This window comes from Hylobates moloch, unplaced genomic scaffold (genome assembly GCF_009828535.3).
Source record: "Hylobates moloch isolate HMO894 unplaced genomic scaffold, HMol_V3 SCAFFOLD_17, whole genome shotgun sequence".
In the NCBI taxonomy this organism is placed as follows: Eukaryota; Metazoa; Chordata; class Mammalia; order Primates; family Hylobatidae; genus Hylobates; species Hylobates moloch.
Genome location: NW_026652292.1, coordinates 33,564,256 through 33,588,070, shown reverse-complemented (window position 1 = coordinate 33,588,070; position 23,815 = coordinate 33,564,256). Strand labels below are relative to the sequence as shown.

General features: G+C 39.2%; 1 protein-coding gene across 1 annotated transcript in view; it reads left to right on the top strand.

Annotated features, from left to right (window-relative positions):
• Positions 1-23,815, top strand: part of CPLANE1 (ciliogenesis and planar polarity effector complex subunit 1) — a 147,668-nt gene that overhangs the window by 5,788 nt on the left and 118,065 nt on the right. Inside the window, exons 6-15 of the mRNA XM_058430104.1 lie at positions 431-537; positions 3,682-3,838; positions 4,588-4,691; positions 12,457-12,639; positions 15,686-15,935; positions 16,111-16,266; positions 16,432-17,201; positions 19,025-19,233; positions 19,428-19,508; positions 22,272-22,436. Of these exons, the coding sequence (XP_058286087.1) occupies positions 431-537; positions 3,682-3,838; positions 4,588-4,691; positions 12,457-12,639; positions 15,686-15,935; positions 16,111-16,266; positions 16,432-17,201; positions 19,025-19,233; positions 19,428-19,508; positions 22,272-22,436 (2,182 nt within the window). The remainder of the gene's footprint in view (positions 1-430; positions 538-3,681; positions 3,839-4,587; positions 4,692-12,456; positions 12,640-15,685; positions 15,936-16,110; positions 16,267-16,431; positions 17,202-19,024; positions 19,234-19,427; positions 19,509-22,271; positions 22,437-23,815) is intronic.

The window sequence follows — 23,815 nt, the reverse complement described above, 5'->3', positions numbered from 1 at the left end:
TTAAAATATCTGCTTGGTATTCTTTGTATGTATGGACCAGCATTTTATTATCCAAACCACTATTGTTAGAAATTGCATTTTAAAGTTTTATTGTCCCCTCTCCCCACTCTCAAGGTGGTGTGCTAATTTAAATAGTATAAAAGTATAAAAGGAGAAAAATAAATATGTAAGAATATTTTCAGTTGTAGTCACAATAAATGTCAGTATTTTCTTAAGAGCATAAACTACAACCTGATTACCCATTTGAGACCTGCCTCTGGCTCAGAAAAAAATTACTTAGTCTTAAGCTTAATGTTAAGAATAAAAAGTATAAGCAAGATCTCAATATTTTTTACTGGTTTATGATGAGGTATATATATATATATATTTTAGTATCTTGATTTATTTTTCAGATTAATATTATACTAAAGTATATTAAATTTATCTACAGTTATTTGGAGACTGCTGCCTGTGTTCATTTACTTTTTATTCTGGGGAATGCCTGAAGTTAACATTTCTAGCAATTCGGTGGCATGAGAATGTATTTACATCTATAAGGTGAGGTAAATGTTTTCTTCTTCCTTTTCTTACTGATTTTTTTTTCTTTTGGAGGCAGGGTCTTGCTGTGTCACCCAGATTGGGGGGTAGTGGCACAATCATAGCTCAGCCTCCTGAGTACCTGTGACTGTAGGTGTGTGCCACCATGCATGGCTAATTTTTTTTTTTTTAACAGACAAGTTCTTGCACTCCTGGGCTCAAGCAGTCCTCCTGCCTTGGCCTCCCAAAGTGCTGGGATTACAGGCATGAGCCATCATACCCGGCCCCATATTTTCTATCCCTTTTTAAACATTATTATCTTTTGATCCATATGCATGTAATAAAATTTGTAAATGTTATTGTGAGTTTCAATTTCTGAGGCTTTACAAATCACTTCTTCCCCTCTTATTTCTAAATGTTTAATCCAGAAAGTTTATCTTGTTTTGTCTTGTTTCTCTTCTTTGAAGTGAGAATTTGTAAAAGATAAGACAAGCTATGGTTTTACTTGTCTAAGACTATAAAAGTAACTATTTTGGAAAATAATTCAATTGAAATTTAAAAGGGACATAACTATTTTGATTTGCTATTGTACCTTTTAAATGCTTAAGTGTTCTTTTATTTAAAAATAGTTTTATTCTAAAAAGCCTAATAAAATAGAAAATATGCTTTTTTTTTTTTTTTTTTTTTTGAGATGGAATCTCACTCTGTCGCCCAGGCTGGAGTGCAGTGGTGCAATCTTGGCTCACTGTAACCTCTGCCTCCTGGGTTCAAGTGATTCTCCTGCCTCAGCCTCCCGAGTAGCTGGGACTACAGGTGCCCGCCACCAGGCCCGGCTAACTTTTTGTATTTTTAGTAGAGACGGGGTTTCACCATGTTAGTCAGGCTGGTCTTGAACTCCTGACCTTTGTGATCCGCCTACCTCAGCCTCCCAAAGTGCTGGAATTACAGGCATGAGCCACCTCACCCAGTCGAAAATATGCATTATTTTCTTACAATGCCTAAGTAAGATTGAGTAAAATGGGGTGATTGTTATTTTTGTTTTTCTGTTTTATTTTTATATTTTATATTAAGGTATAACTTACATGAAGGAAAATGAACAAATCTTGGCTGAGTGTGATGGTGGATGCCTGTAATCCCAGCACTCTGGGAGGCCGAGGCAGGAGGATCACTTGAGCCCAGGACTTCAAGACCAGCCTGGACAACATGGCAAAATCCCATCTCTACACAAAATATAAAAAAAATTACCTGAGCATGGTGGTGCATGCCTATAGTCCCGGCTGCTTGGGAGGCTGAGGTGGGAGGATCACTGAAGCCCAGGAGGTCATGGTTGCAGTGAGTTCAAATCGTGCCACTGCACTCCAGCCTGGGTGACAGAGTGAGACCCTGTCTGGAAAATAAATAAATAAATAAAATAAGATGAACAAGTCTTAAGTGTACAACTAGATAGACTTTGAGAAATATATACAACTGTTTGAAATATATATATCACTTGGATCAACTGTAGAACATTGATACTATCCCAAAAGTTTCCGTCTTCTATCTGTCTATCTGTCTGTCTATTTATTTATTTTTGAGATAGAGTCTTGCTCTGTCTCCCAGGTTGGAGTGTGGTGGTGCAATCTTGGCTCACTGCAACTTCTGCCTCCCAGGTTCAAGCGATTCTCCTGTCTCAGCCTCCCGAGTAGCTGGGATTATGGGCGTGCGCCAACACACCCAGCTAATTTTTTGTATTTTTAGTAAAGATGGGGTTTCACCATGTTGGCCAGGCTGGTCTCGAACTCCTGATCTCAAATGATCTGCCCGCCTTGGCCTCCCAAAGTGCTAGGATTACAGGCATTAGCCACCATGCCTGGCCTTCTCTACATTTTATTTTTTATTTTATTATTATTTTTTTGAGACAGAGTCTCACTCTGTTGCCCAGGCTGGAGTGCAGTGGCGCGATCTCGGCTCACTGCAACCTCTGCCTCCCGGGTTCAAGCGATTCTTCTGCCTCAGCCTCCCGACTAGCTGACACTACAGGTGTGCACCCCCACGGCTGGCTAATTTTTGTATTTTTAGTAGAGATGGGGTTTCACCATATTGGCCAGGCTGGTCTTGAACTCCTGACCTACTTTTAAAATTCCTGTAAAAATGTTTGGCATTATATAGAAATATGTTTATCCAAACTTTTAGTGGAAGCAGGTATAATATATTTGGGGTTGCATATAAAAACATGACTCTACTAACAGAACTCTGATATTCAATTTATTTAGCTAATCTGCAGCTGCTCTTTTGTGCGCAGACTTCTGAAAGGTCTCTGATATAGTTTGGATGTTCATCCCCTCCAAGTCTCGTGTTGAAAATAATCCTTAATATTGGAATGTTGGAGGTGGGGCCTGGTGGGAGATGTCTGGGTCAAGGGGGCAGATCCCTCATGAATGGCTTGGTGTTCTGCTTACAGTAATGAGTTCTTGCTCTGAGTTCACGGGAGATCTGGTTGTTTAAAAGAGCCTGGAATCTCCTCCTTCTCTCCCTTGCTCCCTCTCTTGGGAAAATGCTGCTCCCCCTTTCCTTTCTGCCATGGTTATAAGCTTCCTGAAGCCCTCACAAGAATCCGAGGAGATGCTGATGCCATGCTTCACAGCCTGCAGAACCGTGAGCCTGAATGAACCCCTTCTCTTTCTTTCTTTCTTTCTTTTTTTTTTGATATGGAGTCTCACTCTGTCGCCCAGGCTGGAGTGCAGTGGCATGATCTTGGCTCACTGCAACCTCCGCCTCCCGGGTTCAAGCAATTCTTCTGCCTCAGCCTCCCGAATAGCTTGGATTACAGGTGTGCACCACCACACCCAGCTAATTTTGTGTTTTTAGCAGAGACAGGATTTCACCATGTTGGCCAGGCTGGTCTCAGACTCCTGGCGTCAAGTGATCCACCCGTCTCTGCCTCCTAAAGTGCTGGGATTACAGGCGTGAGCTACCGTGCCCAGCCAACCCCTTTTCTTTATAAATTACTCAGTCTCAGGCATTCCTTTACAGCAACACAACGGATTAACATAGTCTCTAAAATATTCCCTAAGTACATGTGCACATGTAGGAATTTGGATGGATCCTTTAGTTTTTGTAATGAACTATATATAAATTTAAAAGTTACTAAACCTTTTGTTTTCAATTATTTCATTACTTTTTTAGATCATTGCCATACCATATTCACTGGGCTCAACAAGACTGTCATCTCTGCAATTTAATTCCTAAATGTGAATCAGTAAAGTCAAGAGGAGCTCTAATTTCTGCCTTTTCAAGAGATGGCCTTACCCTGGCAGTAACTCTTAATCAGAAAGACCCCAAGGTCAGTAAATATCCGTCTTAGAAAGTAATCTATAAAAGAAGGAGTTTATTCCAGTTTTGAGATTTTTCTTTTTCTAAATACTCCTTTGTATCCATTTTTTTCTTTCTGTTTTTGTTTTTTGTTTTTTTTTTTGACAGGGTCTCCGTCTGTTGCCTAGGCTGGAGTGCAGTGGTGTGATCATGGCTTGCTGTAGCCTCGACCTCCCAGGCTCAAGTGATCCTGTCACCTCAGTCTCCCAAGCAGCTGAGGCCACAGGCTTATACCACCATGCCTGGCTAATTTTTGTATTTTTTTTGGTAGAGATGGGGTTTTGCCATATTGCCCAGGCTGGTCTTGAATTCCTGAGCTCAAGCAGTTCTCCCACCTCAGCCTCCCAAAGTGCTGGGATTACAGGTGTGAGCCACTGTGCCCAGCCTACTTTATATTCTTTAAGTTGGTGGTGTTTAATCCAACTTGACATTGTGGATTGGTAAAGTTCTTTAAATTAGATGCCATAACTTTCAAAACTTGGCTTTCAGAAATGAAAAAAGAATAAAGGAAGAAGAGGAAAGAAGAGCATTGTGATAACTAATGTTCTTAAGGTGGAACATAAAAGAGCAAAGGCTACCATGGGTCAATATTGCCTTGCCAGTTAGGAAATACTCGCTAGTTTATTAATATAATAATAGATCTCTATGTCACCAGAATTATAAATAATGGTTACAGTAAAATAATTTTAATAGTTTTCTTGTCTTTTTTTTCCTTTCTAGGCAACTCAGGTATTATTTATAAACACACTGAATTTTGTTACTCTCTGTGGTAGCCTTAAAGGATGTAGTAACAAGAGTCCCGTAGTTCCAGCTACACTTATTAGGTAAGAAGTCTTTTGTCTGTCTTTTTTTTCTTTTAAAAGTGATGGGTCTCTGTCAGGTATGGTAGCTCACCTGTAATTCTAACACTTTGGGAAACCAAGGTGGGAGGATCACTTGAGCTCAGGAGTTTGAGACCAGCCTGGGCAACATAATGAGACCTCATCTTTACTAAAAAATAAAATTAGCCGAGCATGGTGGTGGACACTGGTAGTCCCAGCTACTTGAGAGGCTGAGATAGGGGGTATCACCTGAGCCTGGGTGATAGAGGCTGCAGTGAACTATGATCTTGCCACTGCACTCCAGTCTGAGCAACAGAGCAAGACTGCGTCTCAAAAAAAAAATAAATAAATAAAAGGCCGGGCATTGTGGCTCACGCCTGTAATCCCAGCACTTTGGGAGGCCGAGGTGGGTGGATCACCTGAGGTCAGGAGTTTGAGACCAGCCTGGCCAAAATGGTGAAACCCCATCTCTACTAAAAAAAATACAAAAAAAATTAGCCAAGTGTGGTGGCATGTGCCTGTAGTCCCAGCTACTTGAGAGGCTGAGGCACAAGAATTGCTTGAACCCAGGAGGCGGAGGTTGCCGTGAGCTGAGATTGCACTACTGCACTCCAGCCTGGATGACAGAGGGAGACTCTGTCTCAAAAAAAAAAAAAGGGGTCTTACTTGTTGCCCAAGCTGGAGTGTAGTGGTGTGATCATAGCTCGCCGCAGCATTGAACTCCTGGGCTCAAACAGTCCTTCCTTCCTCATCCTTCTGAGTAGCTGGGACTACAGGTGTATGTCACTGTATATGGCTAATTTTTTTTAAAGTTTTTTGTAGAGACAGAGTCTTGCTATGTTGATCACGCTGGTCTTGAACTTCTGGCCTTAAGTGATCCTCCCACCTTGGCCTCCTAAAGTGCTGGGATTACAGGCCTGAGCCACCATGCCCAGCCTAAAAGTTGCTTTATATAAGGAAGGCCTTAAATACTTTTTTTTTTTTTTTTTGAGATGGAGTCTCACTCTGTCACCCAGGCTGGAGTGCAGTGGTGTGATCTCGGCTCACTGCAAGCTCTGCCTCCCGGGTTCACGCCATTCTCCTGCCTCAGCCTCCGGAGTAGCTGGGATTAAAGGCGCCCGCCACCACACCCGGATAATTTTTTTGTATTTTTTTAGTAGAGATGGGGTTTCACCGTGTTAGCCAGGATGGTCTCGATCTCCTGACCTCGTGATCCACCTACCTTGGGCTTCCGAAATGCTCGGATTACAGGCGTAAGCCACCGTGCCTGACTATAGGTGCATATTTCTTACATGCATATGTTGTGTAGTGGTGAAGTCTGGGCTTTTAGTGTTAATAGTGAACGTTGTACCCAATAGATAATTTTTCAACCCTCACTCCGCTCCCGTCTTTTAGTAGTCTCCAATGCCTATTATTCCACTCTGTATGTCCATGTGTACCCATTGTTTAGTCCCTACTTATAAGTTAGAATATGTAGTATTTGACTTTCTGTTTCTGAGTGATTTTACCTAGGATAATGACCTCCAGTTCCATCCACGTTACTGCAAAAGACATGATTTCATTTGTTTTATGGCAGAGTAGCATTCCATGATACATATATATACACACACCACATTTTCTTTATCCAATCCTTTGTTGATAGATGGTTCTGTTGATTCCCTATCTTTGCTATTGTGAATAGTGATGTGATAAACATATGAGTGCGAGTATCTTTTTGATATAATGATTTCTTTCCCTTTGGGTATATACCCAATAGTGGGATTACTAGATTGAATGGTAGTTCCTATTTTGGTTCTTTGAGAAATCTCTGTACCATAATGATTGTACTAATTTGTGTTCCCACCAATCATGTTTGTTTCCTTTTCTCATGTTCCCACGAGAAACATGTTTCCTTTCCTCTACATACTTGCCAACATGTTGTTTTTTGACTTTTTAGTAATAGCTATTCTGACTGGTATGTTATCTCATTGTGGTTTTAATTTGCATTTCTCTGATGATTAGTGATGTTGAGCATTTTTTCATATGTTTATTGGCTGATTGTATGTCTTTTGAGAAATGTCTGTTTATGTCCTTTGCCCAGTTTTTAATGAGGTTTTTTTTTTTTTTTTTTTTTGCTTGTTGAGTTGTCTTAGTTTCTCATAGATCCTAGATATTAGCCCTTTGTCAGATGCATAGTTTGCAAATATTTTCTTCCATTCTGTAGGTTGTCTTTTTACTTCAATTGTGTCTTTTGCTGTGCAGAAGCTTTTTACGTTAATTGATTCTCATTTGTCTATTTTTGTTGTGTTTGCTTTTGAGGATGCGGTCATAAATTCTTTCCCTAGCCCAATGTCCAGAAGAGTTTTTCCTAGGTTTTCTTCTAGGATTTTTATAGTTTCAGGCCTTATGTTTAGGTCTTTAATCCATCTTGAGTTAATTTTTGTATATGATGAGAGGTATGGGTCCAGTTTCATTCTTCTGCACGTCTATCCGATTTTCCCAGCACTATTTTTATTGAATAGGATGTCCTTTCCCCAGTGTATATTTTTATCAACTTTGCTGAAGATCAGTTGGTTGTAGGTATGTGGCTTTATTTCTGGGTTCTGTATTCTGTTACATTTATCTGTGTGCTGTTTTTATACCAGTACCATGCTGTTTTGGCTACTATAGCCTTGTAGTATAATTTGAAATTAGTAGGCTGGGCATGGTGGCTAACGCACTTTGGGAGGCCAACTCCTGAGTTCAGGAGTTGGAGACCATCCTGACCAACATGGAGAAACCCTGTCTCTACTAAATTGGATTTTGTAAAATTAGCCAGTTGTGGTGGTGCATGCCTGTAATCCCAGCTACTCAAGAGGCTGAGGCAAGAGAATCGCTTGAACCCCAGAGGTGGAGGTTGTGGTGAGCTGAGATTGCACTGTTGCACTCCAGCCTGGGCAACAAGAGTGAAACTGTCTCCAAAAAAAAAAAAAAAATGCTGGGCACAGTGGCTCATGCCTGTAATCCCAGCACTTTGGGAGGCTGAGGCGGGCGGATCACGAGGTCAGGAGTTTGAGACCAGCCTGACCAACATGGTGAAACCCTGTCTCTAGTAAAAATACAAAAATTAGCTGGTGTGATGGTGTGCGTCTGTAATCCCAGCTACTCAGGAGGCTGAGGCGGGAGACTGGCTTGAACCCGGGAGGCAGAGGTTGCAGTGAGTCGAAATCACACCACTGCTCTCCAGCCTGGGCGACAGAACGAGACTCCATTGCAAAAAAAAAAAAGAAATTAGGTAATATGATACCTCCAGCTTTGTTTCGTTTTTGGTTCCATATGAGTTTTAGGATTGTTTTTTCTAATTATGTGAAAAATGGCGCTGGTAATTTGATAGAGATTGCATTGAATCTGTAGATTTATTTGGGCAGTATGTTCATTTTAATGATACTGGCCTTTTAATCCATAAGCATGAGATGCTTTTCCATTTGTTTATGTCATCTACAATTTCTTTTATCAGTGTTTTATAATTATAATTTCTTTTATCAGTGTTCTCCTCATAGAGATCTTTTACCTTGTGGGTTAAATATATTGCTAGGTATTTTCTTTTATTTTTTGTAGCTAATGTTAATGGGATTGCCTTCTTGATTCAGTCCTTGGCTACATAGTTATCAGTGTATTTTCTACTGATTTCTGTATATTCATCTTGTTAATATAAAGTATCCTGAAATCTTACTATATTCATTTATCAAATCTAAGAGTTTTTGTGGAGTCTTTAGGGTTTTCTAGATATAAGATTATATTGTCAGTGAAGAGTGATAATTTGGATGCCTTTTATTTATTTTTTTATCTTGCCTGATTGCTTTGACTAGGACTTCTAGCATTATGTTGAATAGGTGTGGTAAAAGTAGGCATCCTTGTCTTGTTCCAGTTCTAAACATTATAGTTGATACCACAGAACTACGACTATTAAGACTATTATTGAAATAAATACACTCACAAACTACAAAACCTAGAGGAAATTGATGAGTTTCTTTTATAGGTGACTGGACTCTTTTCTTTTGCTAATTTTAAAATTCTTTCTTTCCCTTTGACTTAACACATTCTGAATATAATAGCCTCTGGTGGAGTCCTTTTTGCTATGTATTTGCCTGGGGATCACTGGGCCTCCTGTATCTGGATGTCTAACTCTCTTGCTAGACTTAGGAAGTTTTCATTTATTATTCTTTTAAATAGGTTTTTGGCACTTTTTGATCTCTCTTACCCTTCAGGAATACTGATAATTTATAAGTTCACTCACTTTTTGTAGTCCCAGACCTCTCAAAGGCTTTGTTCATTCTTTTTTTTTTCCTTATTTTTGTCTGACTGAGATTCTTTCTTTTGCTTGGTGTAGTCTATTATTGAATCTTTTGAATGTATTTTATATTTCCTTCAATTCATTTTTTATTTCCAGAATTTCTTTTTTTTTTAATCTTTCTCCTTGGTAAATTTCTCATTCATGTTGATTTTCTGATTTCTTTGTATTGATTTTCAGATTTTCTTGCATCTCATTCAGCTTCTTCAAAATCAGTATTTTGATTATTTCTCTGGCATTTTGGGGGAATTATTTTTGATTGGCATCTATTACTGGACAATTTTTGTGGTCCTTTGGTGGTGTCATATTTCCTTGCTTTTCTTACGTTTTCTGTGTTCTTCCATTGATGTCTGGTACAGCAGTTGCTTGTTTTAATTTTTTGAAAATGCTTTTATAGAGGAGAATTTTTTTCCTGAAGATGTATGTATGTTGTTGATTGAGTAGGATACTTTGGCTTTGATTTTGCCTACTTGTAGTAGTGTAATCTTTGTATGACTTCTTCAGTAGTACACAGGGTTGGTGGCACCTGTGATTTCCTCAGTGGCTTAAGGTATGGTTATTAGTTGAGGTTATGGTGAAGTTTTGTTAGGGACTTGGACAACAACTGAGCCAGTCTTCAGGCCCTAGTAGTGGCAGCAGTGGGGTGATTGTGCCTGTTTTTAGGCCCTAGACCACCTTATACTGGCCCTGGTATTGGTGGGTCCTGAAGGCTGATTCTTGGGCTTCCAGGCAGCATGCTTAGAAGCTAGTAGTGGGAGTGGTGGTCTAGGTGTGTGAGCGGTTTCTCAGGCCTCTGGGTATCTGGTATGGTGTGGGCGATGGCAGTAGTAGTGGTGAAGCAACCCACTGGGACCCAAGTAGTCCATGTTGGAGTTACTGGAAGTTGTGATGGTTTAGGGGGACTAGTCCCCAGTGACATAGCTGCTCTGTGGCAGGGTGTTGGGTATCCTCCTAAGTGTGCTTCAGAGAGCTTGGTCTCCCCTGTTCCCTGAGTTGGGTGGTGCCTGCAGCCACCTCAGCCCAAACTCAGCCCAAGGGTGGGACGTAGCCCAGCTGTAAACAGTCAAAATGGTACCTTGGGCCTGGGACCAGAGAGGGTGGTATCCCTCCCAGGCAAGCAGTGTAGGCAAGAAGCTGTGAGGAGTGCTGCCTGCTCACGTCTCAGTCTCAACAGCAGCCCACAGCAGGGTGATAGGGAGCCTCCCAGGAGTGCTTGAGAGTGCCTGGTCTCCCGTCTTCCTCCCTGAAGCGGTGCAGCAGCAGCCAAGTCTGTAGATCCCCAGTATCTAGGCTTTCTGAGGCTGCTCTAGGCTTGGATGCCTGTAGGATTCCATGTACTTTTCCTTTCTGGAGCAATGTCTCTGAGCATTCTTTAGGCAGCTCCATATGTCAGGCCCAAGGCCCTAGTGGGTTGAGGGTTTCTCCCACTCAGAGATTATGAAAGCCTGTTTTGGGGTATGAAGCCCTGTGGATTTTTCTCTTACTGTTTCCCTGTGTTCAGGAGCCTTTTCCCACTCTTAGTCTTACTTACTACTTAATAGTAAGTAGATAGTCCATGGTTCCTCTCCATGGAGGAGTTACATACTACCTGTGTCTAGTCAGCCATCTTGATCTGAGTGTCTTCCTTTTTTTTTTTTTTTTTTTGCAACAAGGTCTTGCTCTGTCACCTGGGCTGGAGTGCAATGGCGTGATCATAGCTCACTGCAGCCTCAAACTTCTAGGCTCAAGCTATCCCCCTGCCTGCCTCAAGCTATCCCCCTGCCTGCCTCAACCTCCCAAGTAGCTGGGATTACAGGTGCATGCCACCACGACTGTTTGTTTTTTTTTTGGTAGAGCCAGGGTCTTGCTATGTTGCCCTGGCTGGTCTTGAACTCCTGACCTTATGCAATTCTCCCACCTTGGCCTCCCAAAATGCTGTGATTACAGATGTCAGCCACTGCACCTGGCCGAGAGAGCCTAATCTTTTTTTTTTTTTTTTTTCCAAGACGGAGTCTTGCTCTGTCGCCCAGGCTGGAGTGCAGTGGTGCAATCTCGTCTCACTGCAACCTCTGCTTCCCGGGTTCAAGCACTTCTCTGCCTCAGCCTCCAGAGTAGCTGGGATTACAGGTGCCCACCACCATGCCTGGCTAATTTTTTTGTATTTTTAGTGGAGATGGGGTTTCACCATCTTGGCCAGGCTGGTCTTGAATTCCTGACCTCGTGATCCACCTGCCTCGGCCTCCCAAAGTGTTGGGATTATGGGCCTGTGCCATCGTGCCTGGCCAAGCCAAGTTTTTTAAACAAGTCCCTACATATGCATCCTGTACATATGAGTCAATAGTAACGTAGGTGTTGATTTGGGATGGCACATGAGCTACCACCAGGATCCATGCAAAATTACAGAGTAGGAGAATTTCCTCTTACAGCTTCGAACTTCCTTTTCTGAATACTTTTCTATGCTGTTCTATGCATTTTCAGAGTTTTTAGGTTTATGTAGCCCTGCCTCTTCATTTTCTTTTACTCTCCACAAGTTCCTTTCTCTTTGGTAAATTTCTCATTCATATTATTCATAATACTTTGAAAGTATTAGTCTCAGTTCAGTGGTCTTTTTGATTTAGTGTCTGTCATTTTCCGAGGAGGACCTACTGTTTGTTCTCATTAAACATTAGTATCATTAGATATCAACACCTGTGAAAAGAAGGGAATAAAGGTTAAAATATAAAATTAAAAAAATAAAAATAAAATAAATTTAAAAATCACGAAATAGTTAAGGAGTAGTACCAGTTAGAGCTTTGGGAAGAGGGAGAGTCTGCTGTTGAGAGGGACTCTAACAGCCTGCAGAGAGGACAGATGTGGCCTTGAAATCTATCAGTAGATCTTGATTGTAGACTCTGCGAGGATTAAAATTCATTCTAATGTGTGAGTGACTAAAAAGCTCAGTTCTTTAGGAATATATATATATTTTTTCTCTGTGGCCCAGACTGGAGTGCAGTGGTATGATCTTGGCTCACTGCAACCTCTGCCTCCCCAGTTCAAGCCATTCTCCCACCTCAGCCTCCCCAGTAGCTGGGATTATGGGCACCCGCCACCACGCCTGGCTTATTTGTATTTTTGTAGAGATGGGGTTTCACCATGTTGGCCAGGCTGGTCTTGAACTCCTGACCTCAGTTGATCCGCCTGCCTCAGCCTCCCAAAGTGCTGGGATTACAGGCTTGAGCCACCGTGCCTGGCCGAATATTTTCGTTTTTTAATTGCTTATGAATTTCTAATTGGAATATTGTTGAAATAGATGTTTATGAACAAACTCTTTTGTTCTAGGAAGTAAAATTCATGAAATGTGTATGGCAATTGTCTACTACTGGTCATTCTTTTGCCCTCATTTTTTGAACTTTCACACCTCTGCTTGGTACAGCCCATTTTAAATCATCATAGACATTGTAAAGTATCTCTTCTAAACATGTTGTCTCTTATTTATTATAGGTCCTACTGGGTAGGCGATATCAGCTGGACGCATGATAGTCTTTTTCTGGCTTGTATGTTAAAACGTGGCTCTCTGGTTTTATTGACCTGCCAAGGTGAATTGCTAACATTAATTACATTTGGTTGCTCTATAGAATTTGGGCCAGCAGAATTTATTCCTCTTCATCCACTAATAACGTATAGGTGAGACATTTGAATTGTGTTAATTTGTTTATAAATTTTTTTCTGTTTTGTATTACTTTTAATGTGTATTTAAAAAAAATTTCATCTCTCAAATTGTCTTACTTTTTCTTTGAGTCTGTCATCTCAATATCTGTTTCTTGTTTATAGTTTTCTTCTATTTCTTTTTGTGGCTTAATCCTGGTGAAAATTTGACATTGTGACTATGTAAGTATAAGTTATTTAAATATTTAATAGCACGAAAAATTATCTTCTTTGATATAAAAGTTAATAAAAGTATGATATAGCATTTATTGTTATAAAATAATAGCACTTAGACAATTAATAACTCAAAATTAACTTGACATATGGATTTATCTACTTTTTTCCCAAAGGGAAAAAGTTATTGGAAATGGATAGAAAACTGTATGATTTAGCCGTATTTTAATTTTTGTTGTTGTTTTAAAATTATTTTTATTTTTTATTGATATACAACATTTTACATATTTATGGGATACATGTGATATTTTGTTACTTGCATAGCATGTGTCATATTATAATTTTTACTTGTGAGATGAGTAGCAATTTGGCTTTGGAGTCAGATCAAGATTCACATATGGGTTCCTTTACTTATTAGTTGTATGACTTTGGGTTATTCTTTTTTTTTTCAATTTTTCAATTTTCTGTTTTTTTTTTTTTTGAGACGGAGTCTCGCTGTCACCCAGGCTGGAGTGCAGTGGCGCGATCTCGGCTCACTGCAAGCTCTGCCTCCCGGGTTCACGCCATTCTTCTGCCTCAGCCTCCTGAGTAGCTGGGACTACAGGCGCCTGCCACCACGCCCAGCTAATTTTTTGTATTTTTAGTAGAGACGGGGTTTCACCATAGTCTCGATCTCCTGACCTCGTGATCCACCCGCCTTGGCCTCCCAAAGTACTGGGATTACAGGCGTGAGCCACTGCGCCCGGCCCCAATTTTTAAATTTTCATTCTTATTTTTACTTATTTTTTTTCTTGAGACGGAGTTTTGCTCTTGTTGCCCAGGCTGGAGTGCAGTGGTGTGATCTTGGCTCACTACTGCCCCCTCTCTCGGGTTCAAGCGATTCTCCTGCCTCGGCCTCTCAAGTAGCTGGGATTACAGGCATGTGCCACCACCCCTGGCTAATTTTGTATTTTTAGTAGAGACGGGGTTTCACCATGTTAGTCAGGCTGGTCTCGAACTCCTGACCTCAGGAGATCCACCTGCCTTGGCCTCCCAAAGTGCTAGAAGTACAGGCATGAGCCACTGCACTCGACCAATTTTTTTATTTTTAAAAATTTCTTTTGATCTCCAATCTTGCAGAAAGGTTATTCTTTAAGCCTCAGTTTCTTTTATTGTGAAATGAATGTGACACTAATTGTGTCTTAGGGTATAGAGAATGAAGTAAGATAATACGTAATTGTAAATCAGCACAGTCTGGCATAAAGTTAGTGCTCAGTAAATATTTGTTATTATTGATGTTGATTATATGTGGCTAGGCACATATGCATAACTATTTACAAGATAGAAAAGTTGGAAAAGACCTTTGAAATTAATCTATTCTGTTTGCTTTATAGAAAGGAAACTGAGGTAGGGTGTTTCCTTGATTATATTTATTTTTATTATTTATTTATTTATTTATCTCTTTAGACAGAGTCTTGCTCTGTCCCCAAGGCTGGAGTGCGGTGGCGCCATCTCGGCTCACTGCAAGCTCCGCCTCCCGGGTTCACGCCATTCTCCTGCCTCAGCCTCCCGAGTAGCTGGGACTACAGGCGCCCACCACCACACCCGGCTAATTTTTTTGTATTTTTAGTAGAGACGGGGTTTCACCATGTTGGCCAGGATGGTCTCGAACTCCTGACCTTGTGATCCACCCGCCTCAGCCTCCCAAAAATGACAATTTTTGGCAATTGGCAATTCTAATGGAAAAACGTGTCACTTCCTGCAGTGAAAGTATTTTTTCCTTACTTGTTATGGTCTAATTCATAATTCATTCGAATTTTCTCATATTCTCCTTTAAAATTAATATTTGGGGCCTTCCAAACTGCTTTTTTTCTGATTATGAAAGTATAGTATTCATTATTTATTTTAGCACTCAAAAATCAAATGTTACAAAACTAAATAAGGTGGAAAACTAAATACTTGTAATCCTATACTTCAAAGGTAACAATTACTAACATTTTAGTATGTTGTCCCCCAAATTTTAAAAATATTCATATAACAATGATAATAGCAATATTAGTTTCTTTTTAAAAAACTAGATAATGTGATATATCCTGTTTACTATTTTCCATTTTTGATTTAACAGTATATCTTTTACATCTTTCCATGTTAGGCGTTATTTTTAATGGTTCTACAGATGTCTGTGGGGTGTATGTCCTATAATTACCAATTTTCTATTGTTGCCATTTGGCTAATAAAAAAAAATCAATATTTGAATAGTTGCCTAACCAGAAAAAAATTACAATATACTTTGATGGTTTTGTCCTTTTATATTTGTAAAGCCCCAACTTTAATAAGGAGTGATATTAAGTAATCAGAATCAGGTACATCATAATAACAATAATGTATGTTTAAGTTAAGTGGAAACTCAAATTTAAATAGGTAAAATTTCACTCACCACCATTCTCTCCAAATCTTCTCAACTTTTTTCTTTCTCCTCTTTAATAAAAAGTATACTGATAGCTCATAATTTTATTTGTGTAAGCATATTTAAATATATGGTAAGAGGAAAGTTAACTATTTAACTCTCTTTAATAGTAAAAATAAACTGTCTGAATTATTTTCTGAAATAGGTTGTATGTAGATAAATACAAAATAGAATAAATGCTACCATTTAGGAAAATTTTAAAACACATGAACCTATATATTATTTTGTCTTAATCACTGTGTTATGTTTTCCTGAAAGATATAAACACATTTAATATTTTTTGTGTGTTTCACCTGCTTGCTTTTTCATTGTTCTGTAACTTTTTCTTTTTTTTTTTTAAAACATTATTGTTTTCCTTAAGATCTTTCTCTTACTGATTCTTGTATTTTGATGTTTGTTTACTAGACCACAGCAGTTTACGTTTCAAGATTCAAATAATTCTGTTGATTCATCAGCTTCTGATAGTGACCCTATGAGACAGAGATTTTCTGTAAAAGCACACTCACGGTTACCCTACCTCGTTATATCTGATGGATATATGGTCACAACCCTTCGACTTCTTGATAGCCTATCTCCATCAGTACATGTGAGATCACTTCTACTTGATTCAACCCAGAGGCTTGAGAAAATATATCAAAGTGTGATATTGTCTAAGGTATAGTGCTTTTTTATATCATTGGGAAAAGTTGCCTTTTTCTTTTCAAATTTAAAACTTTACTGACAGTAATGTCCTTGAATTGTATACAGTTGTCTATAGAATTTATCATTGCTTATAATAGAATTACAGATAACATTTTGCTCTTGGAAATCTTTCATCTTTTCTTCTTTAGCCAAAAGGCAAAGGACTGAACTTGCGATCACTGAATTCCCTAAGGTCTAGCCTGTTAAAACACCAAGGAAATGAAAGTTCAGCCAATTTCACTGTCCCCAAATTCTTGCAGGCAGAAGAAACAATAAATTTAAATGAAAATACAGCAGATTTTCAGGTACTTAGTAGCAGAATTTTATTTACTTTGAACAATTATGACTTTATTCCAAGAAACATATTCTGTTTTTCTCTTGTTAAAGGGAAGAGAAATTTAAGAATGCCAAAGTGATTCTATTGATAAGGTATTAAATGGTATTATCATTTTTTTCCCCTCATGTTTTAGGATTTTGAAGCAGAAGAAACTAACAAAGGCAGACACTTTCCAGACAACTTATTTCCTTTTTGGAACAAAAGAGATGATGTGCTGTGTAGTAGTATGAAGGAAGGAAGATTGGAATTTGCATCTATGTTTGATACGATACATGCAAAGGATGATAGTGAGGAGACAGATAGAACCATTACAGAACTGCATTCTATCCAGAAAAATCTACTTGCAGCATGGACTATAGGAATTTCAAAAACTGTGACAGAAAAAAATTTAATGTTAAATTACATAGTAGCTTGTATCACTCATTTTTTTTACATTCTTCAATTTATAAAATGTCCTTTTCCCAAAATTGATCTTTTTTTAAGCAAAAGCTCAAGACATAATGCATGGATACTTTGTATCTTTCAACTTTTTCATCAGTGTTTATCAATCCATTATTGGGATATAAGATACAAACAAGATGTGGGGCATTTGATAAAGCTGACCTCAAATACTATAAAACTTTTGCTGACTCAGCAACAAAAGGGTCAGTTATTTTCAGAGAAACTTTTAGCCTGTTTTTATTTACTCAAAATGGTAGCTGACAATTTAAATGGTGTATACATTCTTCACCCTGAAGTTATTTCAGCATCAGCTGATGGAAGTAAAATAACAGCTCAAGACTCATTGGTGGTACCTATTTTTCAAATGTTTCGAGATAGTGGTTTTCAGAAAAACTGGTCTTGGAACTCATTTCTCAAGATTCATCCTCAAGTAGTAAATCCTGTGCAACAGCCAGGACACAGGTATAATCACTTATTTTAATACTGGGATACTATTAGCTTAGTTTTTTTTACTTTTTTAGAAACTGAGCTACAATTCCCATATTGTAAAATTGATCATTTTAAAATGTACTATTCAGTGTTTGTCAGTATATTTATAAGGTTGTGAAACTATTAGCACTAATTCCAGAACGTTTTTGTCACCCCAGAAAGAAACCTTGTATCTGTTAGCACTCAGCATTATAGATTTTATTTTTTTAAATATTTAAGTACATGTTTCAAAACATGTTAAATATGTCATGTTATACGTGATAAATACATACACTTGGCTGGGCGCGGTGGCTCACGCCTGTAATCCCAGCACTTTGGGAGGCCGAGGTGGGCGGATCACGAGGTCAGGAGATCGAGACCATCCTGGCTAACACAGTGAAACCCCGTCTTTACTAAAAATACAAAAAATTAGCCAGGTGTGGTGGTGGGCACCTGTAGTCCCAGCTACTCTGGAGGCTGAGGCAGGAGAATGGCGTGAACCCGGGAGGCGGAGCTTGCAGTGAGCCGAGATTGCACCACTGCACTCCAGCCTGGGCGACAGAGCGAGACTCTGTCTCAAAAAAAAAAAAAAATGTATACACTTTTAGTTTGCCAAAAAAAATTGTAAGATTTATGCCAAATGTACAATACATATTTTCTTAGTCTCGGAAAACCATGATGTTGAAAGATTTTGGTTTAGTTAAGTACTGTTAAAAAATTACCTCTTTTTTTTTTTTTTTTTTTTGAGATGGAGTCCACTCTTGTCCCCCAGGCTGGAGTGCAATGACGCAATCTCGGCTCACTGCAACCTCCGCCTCCTAGGTTCAAGTGATTCTCCTGCCTCAGTCTCCCAAGTAGCTGGGATTACAGGTGCCTGCCACCACGCTCGGCTAATTTTTCTATTTTTAGTACAGACAGGGTTTCACCATGTTGGCCAGGCTGATCTAGAACTCCTGACCTCAGGTGATCCGCCTGCTTCAGCCTCCCAAAGTGCTGGGATTATAGGCGTGAGCCACCACGCCCGGCCAGAATGACCTCTTAAAAAAATTAGGCTGGGCCCAGTGACTCACGCCTGTAATCCAGCACTTTGGGAGGCTGAGGCAGGTGGATCACTTGACCTCAGGACTAGCTTGGGCAACACGATGAAACTCCGCAACTAAAAAATTAGCCAGGCCTGTTGGCATGTGCCTGTAATCCCAGCAACCCAGGAGGCTGAGGTGGGAGGATCACTTGAGTCCAGGAGGCAGAGGTTGAGCAGATATCACGCTACTGCATTCCAGCATGGGCGACAGAAGGAGACCTTACCTGAAAAGAAAGAAAAAAACAGTGTGGTGCACCTGTGGTCCCAGCTGCCTGGGAGGCTGAGATGGGAGGATTGCTTGAGCCCAGGAGGTTGAGGCTACAGTAAGCTGTGATGGAGCCACTGCAATTCAGCCTGGTCAACAGAGCAAGACCCTGTCTCCCAGGCTGGAGTGCAGTGGCACATACCTGTAATCTCACCTGTTCGGGAGGCTGAGGTAGGGCGATCGCTTGGGCCCAGGAGTTTGAGGTCAGTCTGGGCAATGTAGTGAGACCTTGTGTCTTAAAAAAAAAAAAAAAAAAAAGATTACAGGTGCTTAAAATATTTACGAAGATTTTATATAAGGCCTTTTTTGATCATTTTATTTTGCACTATATTTAAATGTGATCAGTTTGTACGTATGTTATACTGATGAAGAATACAAGCAAAAAAAAAAAAAAAAAAAAGGCTAAAAAGGAGGCTAAACTCATCATTAGCCTGAAATTTGCTTTTGATAATTACCTGATTTTATGTGCAGATTGCTTATTCTCTGGAGAATACTGTACAAAAAAACTTTATGGTATCAAGCACAATTAAATCGAAGAGTTCCTGAAGCTGATAGCCAGTTAACTGAAAAGATGACACATGAAGCATCTACTGTCAAGTCCCTGTTATGTCATTTGCAGGCTAACCTACAAAGTACTGGAGATTGCTTGAATCAAACCTTAGAGCTTAAATCTATCAATGGTCAGTATCTTACAAATATTTTCTAACTCCATGAATAAATGACATAGTTAACCAGACTTTGAATTTCTAATTGGTTGTAATGATTTGTTTTTCAAAATAATTTCTGGCTGAGCTCCATTAACTGAATTTTAAAACAAAGTTAATTTTTATGAAGTAATATAACTATGACTAATTGTTGGTTAAAAACTTTCTAGGGGAAGAATGTTTCTTATTAGGATCATATGAAAAGTCTGTTCAGCTGTGGAAAAAAGCTCTACAAGAAATCGAAGAGAAAGGTAGGAGAGTGTTAAAAAATATGTGCCATAATATTAGCAGGACTCCTTTTAGCTTGCTGTAGACCTTAACAGTAATTCTAAATTCCAAAAAATATGTGCCATTATATTAGCAGGACATCTTTTAGCTTGCCATAGACCTTAAAAATAATTCTAAATTTCAGAGTGCTTATGATATCCTAATGCCAAATAGAATACATGTTGTAGGCAACTTGACACTCATGAATACTTATTTAAAATTATTCTTAACCTTGGAATTGGTAACACTAAAAATCTTTTCAGTGATCTGTAGGTAAGTCTCCTTCTGTCCTTTCTTTGATTTGTGATAAAGCCTGTGGTTGACTGTTGATGGGAAAAATGAGATTTAGATCCTAAATAATGTGTTTTTTTTTTTTTTGTCATTTAGAGAGACTGCAAGTATCTCAATAGGAAACTATAGGTCATATATTTCACCACCTTCTTACAGACTTAGAGAAACATGGAGCGAGGGCTTTTTGCCTTTAAGTAATTTAACTTTAAGAATTATATGTAAGTTAAACGTATCGTTGCATTAAGTATGGGCTTCGTGGAGTTTTTGATAAGGATATGGGGTGTGGATGTTAGAAACAAGTTATAGCTTTTATGATATAGAGCTGAGGGTATGGCTGAGATGACAGAGGTTCCCAGCTGGTGACCCTGGAACCCTGACTGCAACTCCTACGTGGTCAGATTTGGTCTATTATTACGTTTATTTTCTGACTGCTGTGGCTTTGTATATTTCATTAATTCATTTACTTAACCAGTATTGTTGAGTGCCTGCTGTGTGCCCAGCACTGTATTAGGCACTAGGGTTAACTGAAATAAATAACTTTACCTTCAAGTTGCCTACAGTCACTTTTCTCATTATGTTTTATGGTAGATGTTTAGGGAGCACAGAAGAACACCTCAATACAATCAGGCTGGAGTGCAAGCATCAGTCTGGGGAAAGCCTCTTGGAGTTGACATTTAAAATTGAGTAGGGATTGGCCAATTAAGGTCATGGGAATGGCTTAACAGAGTATATAGTATTCCAAAACCAAAAAGGCCTGAGAAACCATAGCAATTTGGTAAACTTCAAGTAGTTTAGTAGGACTAGATTATGTGATATATGTATATGTGATATTGGTGATAGGATCATAAGAGCTAACTTGAGAGGCAGATGGACAACAGATGATGAAGGAGGGTCTTTAATGGAGTGGTAAGGAATTAAGATTTTATCTTGAAGACAGTGGAATCCGTTAAGACACTTTAGGTAGGAAAGGGACTTCTACAAATAAGGATAGGCCATTTAGAAAGATCACTTTGGTACAGTTGTGGAAGGTCAGTTGCAGGACTATGATACAGGGACGTGGGTTTTACTTGGAGGCAAGAAAATCAGTCAGATGAGGAGGCTTGAAACCGAGGCAATGTCAAGGGTAATGGAGAACAGAGATTACATTTGACAGTTATTTAATAGGCTTGATCAATCTACTTGTGATTGAGTAGATTTGGAGAAAGAAGGCTAGTGTAGTTCTCTGACTTGGGGATTGTCCATCTGGATGAAGAAGAGCAGCATTCACTGAGATCTGAAGTTCTGGATGTAGAAAAGTTTTTGTAATGAGTTCCATTATGGACATTTTGTTTAATTTCATTTACAACTACATCCATTAGGAATGGCTTCCAGTAATGGAGATTGAAAGTAGCAGTGGCTTCAACAGAGAAAGAGTGGCTTTCCTTTGTGAAAGGAGGGCAGAAGTTGCAGTTTGGGGCTGATTTGGTGTTTCCATGGTATCACCAAGGCCCCAGTCTCCTTTAGTTTTTCTGCTGCATCATCTTTAGTGCATTGCTTCCAATCTTAAGGCCATTACACAGGCTAAGATGGTTCCTGGACCTTCAGCTATCACATCCATGTTCTAGGCAGCAAATAGGACAAAGGTTGGAAGAGCTAGAAAGGTTGCATTTCCTAGCTGATTTACCTTTCTTGAAGCAGCTTTTCTGGAAATTGTATACAATATTATCTCTTGAATCAGAACATAGTCACATTTTTACATGGCCACATCTAGGGAGAAATTGTGATCTGGGTGCATTATATCCCCAAATAAAATTGTAATTATTTTACTCAGAAAGAATGGATAAGAGGTAGGCAACCAGCATTTTCAGTCTTAAGATATGTAAAGGCAGTTGTCAGGGGCTCCTATCTTATTGGATAACTGCTTCTTCTGCTTCAGTAAGTCTCTTTGGCCATCCCCTTGATATACATATGGTTCCTTGGAGTTTTTTGTGGCATGTTCCCTTTAGTTTCATACTGTGTATACTTGAGATAAAAGTTATTAGTAGACCTTAATGCTAAGATAATAAGAATTTGCAGCTTTCTTTGGATAAAATCTAAGTCATCCTAGGGTGTGATGAAAGAAAAGAAATTGTTTAGAATTTAAAATGAAAAAGATCAAAGTATGTTAAAAAAAATATAAGATAGGAGCCCCTGACAACTGCCTTTACATATCTGAAGACTGAAACTGCTGGTTGCCTACCTCTTATCCATTCTTTCTGAGTAAAATAATTCCAATTTTATTTGGGGATATAATGCACCCAGATCACCTGTTAAAAAAATCACTTATTGAAGTGTGAAACAGATACAGAAAAGTTTACATATCATGAGTGTACAACTTGATGAATTTTCACAAACTACACACTCCTGTCAATTGAGCACTACACCAAGGGCATTCCTTTGCTTACATACTTTTAAGGTAAGCTTACTTCTTGTTTCAGGAGGAAGAAGGACGTATTTTCTTCAGATACGCTATTATCTTTCTCTCTTATACTGCCACCTCTATAGCTATAATTTAAATGATGCTCAAGGATTGTGTGATCAGCTAGCAAGAGAAATCCTGAGATGGTCCCAACTGCCTGTAAAAGAAAATAAAGATTTTTCAGGTATGCTTTTTTTTTCTTTCTTTTTATTTTTAAAAAGAGACAGGGTCTCCCTATGTTGCCAGGCTGGCTTCAAACCCCTGAGCTCAAGTAATCCTTCTACCTCAGCCGCCTCGAGTGGCTAGGACTACAGAATTCAGTATATTTTCTTGTTAGTTTGTATTTATAGTGTAGACATGAAATTGCTTATACATAAAAGTTGGTTGTTCTACCTCTCTGGCGATTAAGTATATTATGTTAGATTTTGGACTCTCAGCTTCCCAATAGCAGGGACTATGTTGAGGTTTTTTGTTTGTTTGTTTTTAAATCTTAGAATCCCCAGGATTTAACAGTATAGTAATTGCCTGCTGAGCTGACAATATCATTGCTTTCTTACAACCATATTTGTTAAACATGATTTTAGGTACCCAAGTGTTTTTCCTTAGTATGTTAACTATTGCTTACAGCAGTTTAGTGAAATCATAAAAATCATTTTCCAAGATATTTTTAGTCTTTTAAAAAATCTGAGCTGGGCACAGTGGCTCACACCTGTAATCCCGGCACTTTGGGAGGCTGAGGTGGGCGGATCACGAGGTCAGGAGATGAGACCATCCTGGCTAACATGGTGTAACACCGTCTCTACTAAAAATACAAAAAAATTAGCTGGGCTTGGTGGCGGGCGCCTGTAGGCCCAGCTCTGAGGCAGGAGAATGGCGTGAACCTGGGAGGCGGAGCTTGCAGTGAGTCAAGGTGGCACCACTGCACTCCAGCCTGGGTGACAGAGCCAGACTCCGTCTCAAAAAAAAAAAAAAATCTAAGAGATTGCAGAGTATCTAGATTGACTTTTTCAAAGAGGTATATTTAAATTAGGCAATAACCAGAGGGAAAGATGTATATGAATGAACATGTAATGTATTTATAATGGTTATAGGGTGGTAGACTGCTGGATGTTTACTGTATATATGAATGTGTCTGAAAGGCCCAATGTATTTGAAATTTCTAAATAGAGTTGATAACAATTTCATTCTTGATTGTTTCAGCCACTGTTTATGAATGTCTTATTTTGTGAGTTTTTTTTTTTTTTTTTTTTTTTGAGATATGGCCTTATTCTGTTGCCGAGGCTGGAGTGTGGTTGAGTGATCTTAGCTTATCTGACCTCTGCCGCCTGGGCTCAAGCCATCCTCCCACCTCAGCCTCGTGAGTAGCTGGGACTACAGGTGTGTGCCACCATGCCCAGCTAATTTTGGTGTTTTTTGTAGAGATGGGATCTCACCATGTTGCCCAGGCTGATCTTGACTTCCTGGGCTCAAGCAATCCACCCACCTTGGCCTCCCAAAGTGTTGGGATTATATAGGTGTGAGCCACTGTGCTTGGCTTACTTTCTGATTTTTATCTTTTTAAAT